The sequence below is a fragment of the Penaeus monodon genome, chromosome 30 (assembly GCF_015228065.2).
Source record: "Penaeus monodon isolate SGIC_2016 chromosome 30, NSTDA_Pmon_1, whole genome shotgun sequence".
Taxonomy (NCBI): domain Eukaryota; kingdom Metazoa; phylum Arthropoda; class Malacostraca; order Decapoda; family Penaeidae; genus Penaeus; species Penaeus monodon.
Genome location: NC_051415.1, coordinates 17,670,726 through 17,672,811, shown reverse-complemented (window position 1 = coordinate 17,672,811; position 2,086 = coordinate 17,670,726). Strand labels below are relative to the sequence as shown.

The window sequence follows — 2,086 nt, the reverse complement described above, 5'->3', positions numbered from 1 at the left end:
TGCACAAAAAAAAGGGAATATATGAATATGAATAGATAAAAGCCTACACCTGTCCTTGAGGCTCTTTTGGCAAATCTTTCCTGTATAATATAAGAAATGAAACAAGAAATTTGTCACTGATTTCAGCCCCAAAATGTAAAAATTATTAGATAGATTACCCTTGTTTGCCCTTTCAGCTAGCAAAGTAAAGACCTGTAGCCCCAACCCTCCTAGAGATCATAGGTAGTATGCCCCTGATGCTGAAAATTAGGCTGAATGCTCATGGCTTGACACTTTTTATGAACATCCATATTTTGTACAATTTAAAACAAAGGGTATATTTAATTTAACTCTTTACTTTAGTTCTTTTGCCAAGTGCAGTATTTTTTTCGTAATGCATTTATATATATTGGGTTTTCTGCTTTAGTAAGAGGTTTATGCATTTACAGTGCTTTATGCAGTGGGTACAAATTTACTGTAAAAAGTTCTTTATATTTTTGCCGACTCTATTTTTAAGTATACATTATTATATAGTAGTTAGTGTATACATAATTTATACGATCATTATAATGTTCTGTCATGTAGAGATTTTGTAATTAAGGTAAGACATGACATACCAGAGAAGGAAAAGGATAATGGTAAATGCGCTAGGAAGTGTGTAGAATGCTTTTGTCTAGCTAGTTTCTGGTAAAAGCCTATCCTGTAGATGGAATAATTAAGGATCTGTTGAAATTCAGATGATTTACCTGCAACAACAAACCAATCCAATTATAACTGTTAGCAAATGGAAGCCCTTTTTTCAAAATATGCTCTTCACAGATTATTGGGCCAGTCTATTTCTTGGTTTATAAATCCTTTTTCCGAATACTGTTTACTAAGGAGAAATTATTTCATTGTAGATATTCTATTCTAGGCTTATTTGTATAATGATTTTCAAATTTTTCAGACATTCAGTTGATGATGCACGGGTTTGGGGACTGCCGTCGCCCATTACTTGAGACGGCTGCAGTTATTGAGTCAGTTGTGCACCAACAGATGACTCTTTTCTTGCACCTTGTGAGTGGTTGAAAATTGTTCATGTGTGTTCATAAAATTAAATGGATTTTTTCATATAGAAGTAAAAATCTATTTGGTAAAATAAGGACTGAGATTTAGCTCAGTGTCAAAGAAACATATAGAAAATAATATTTTTACTTACAGGCAACAGATATTTCAGAACAAAGGGGAAGTAAAGTTGTAGGTCCAGAGGACATATTATTTATTATGCGCAAAGATCCAGTGAAATTGCAACGAATAGTGCACTATATGGGTAAGTATATTAATGGCAAAGTTCAGGTCTAGGTGATTGTTCTATTTTTCTCAAAAATAGATATAGAAAGAAAGTAGAAACAAACTTTTTCATATTTCATGTATTTGAAAATCAAAAAGTGATACTTTATCTTGCCAAGTTAAATGCAAACTTCGAGGCCCAGTCTATAGTTGGTACACTCATAGAGCATAGTGTATATGCAAGGACTTTTTATGGGAAAATGGTGATAAATTGGAGAGGGAGTGTGTTTGACTGTGATTCAGTATGCAGGTGTGTATGTGTTTTGTACACATGTCTTGTATGTATATATATTTTCATTCTAGTGTAAAGAGGTATGTGGAATTTGCAGGTGTTCGCGATCTTTACCAACGTGCACGAACCAGCACATCAGGTTCATCTGCAAGTGAGCTACAAGAATTAAGCGCTGAGGGTGGTGGAGAAATTTCCAGAAAAAAAATATGCACCAATTTCCTTCAAAGTATTGACCAGACTGGACAGTATGAACCTCTCTATTTTTCATCCATATTTGATCCAGTCAAGAATGAAAGGGCTCATCGATTGAATGTTATGACACAGGTAGGCTGTGAGTTCCAAACTTTCACCAAAAATAATAATAAAATCAAATCCATGAGAAGGTTGAGGTCTAAAGTTACAGCATTTAGTATAGGAAGGAATTGTCTTTCATTTTCTTAGCGGTAGATGAATGCTGAAGCTAATGCCTTATTTACAAAATTATTTTGAGTTGCTTAATTTTGTGCTTTATTTTTAAATGAGTTTTAATAGACATATTAAACTCTT

At 33.5% G+C, this 2,086-nt stretch overlaps 1 protein-coding gene across 7 annotated transcripts in view; it reads left to right on the top strand.

Annotated features, from left to right (window-relative positions):
* LOC119592591 (transcription initiation protein SPT3 homolog) overlaps positions 1-2,086 on the top strand; it is a 21,011-nt gene that overhangs the window by 13,218 nt on the left and 5,707 nt on the right. For all 7 annotated transcript variants that reach the window (XM_037941471.1, XM_037941469.1, XM_037941474.1 and 4 more), the window contains 3 exons: positions 926-1,035; positions 1,180-1,288; positions 1,638-1,864. In XM_037941471.1, the coding sequence (XP_037797399.1) occupies positions 926-1,035; positions 1,180-1,288; positions 1,638-1,864 (446 nt within the window). The remainder of the gene's footprint in view (positions 1-925; positions 1,036-1,179; positions 1,289-1,637; positions 1,865-2,086) is intronic.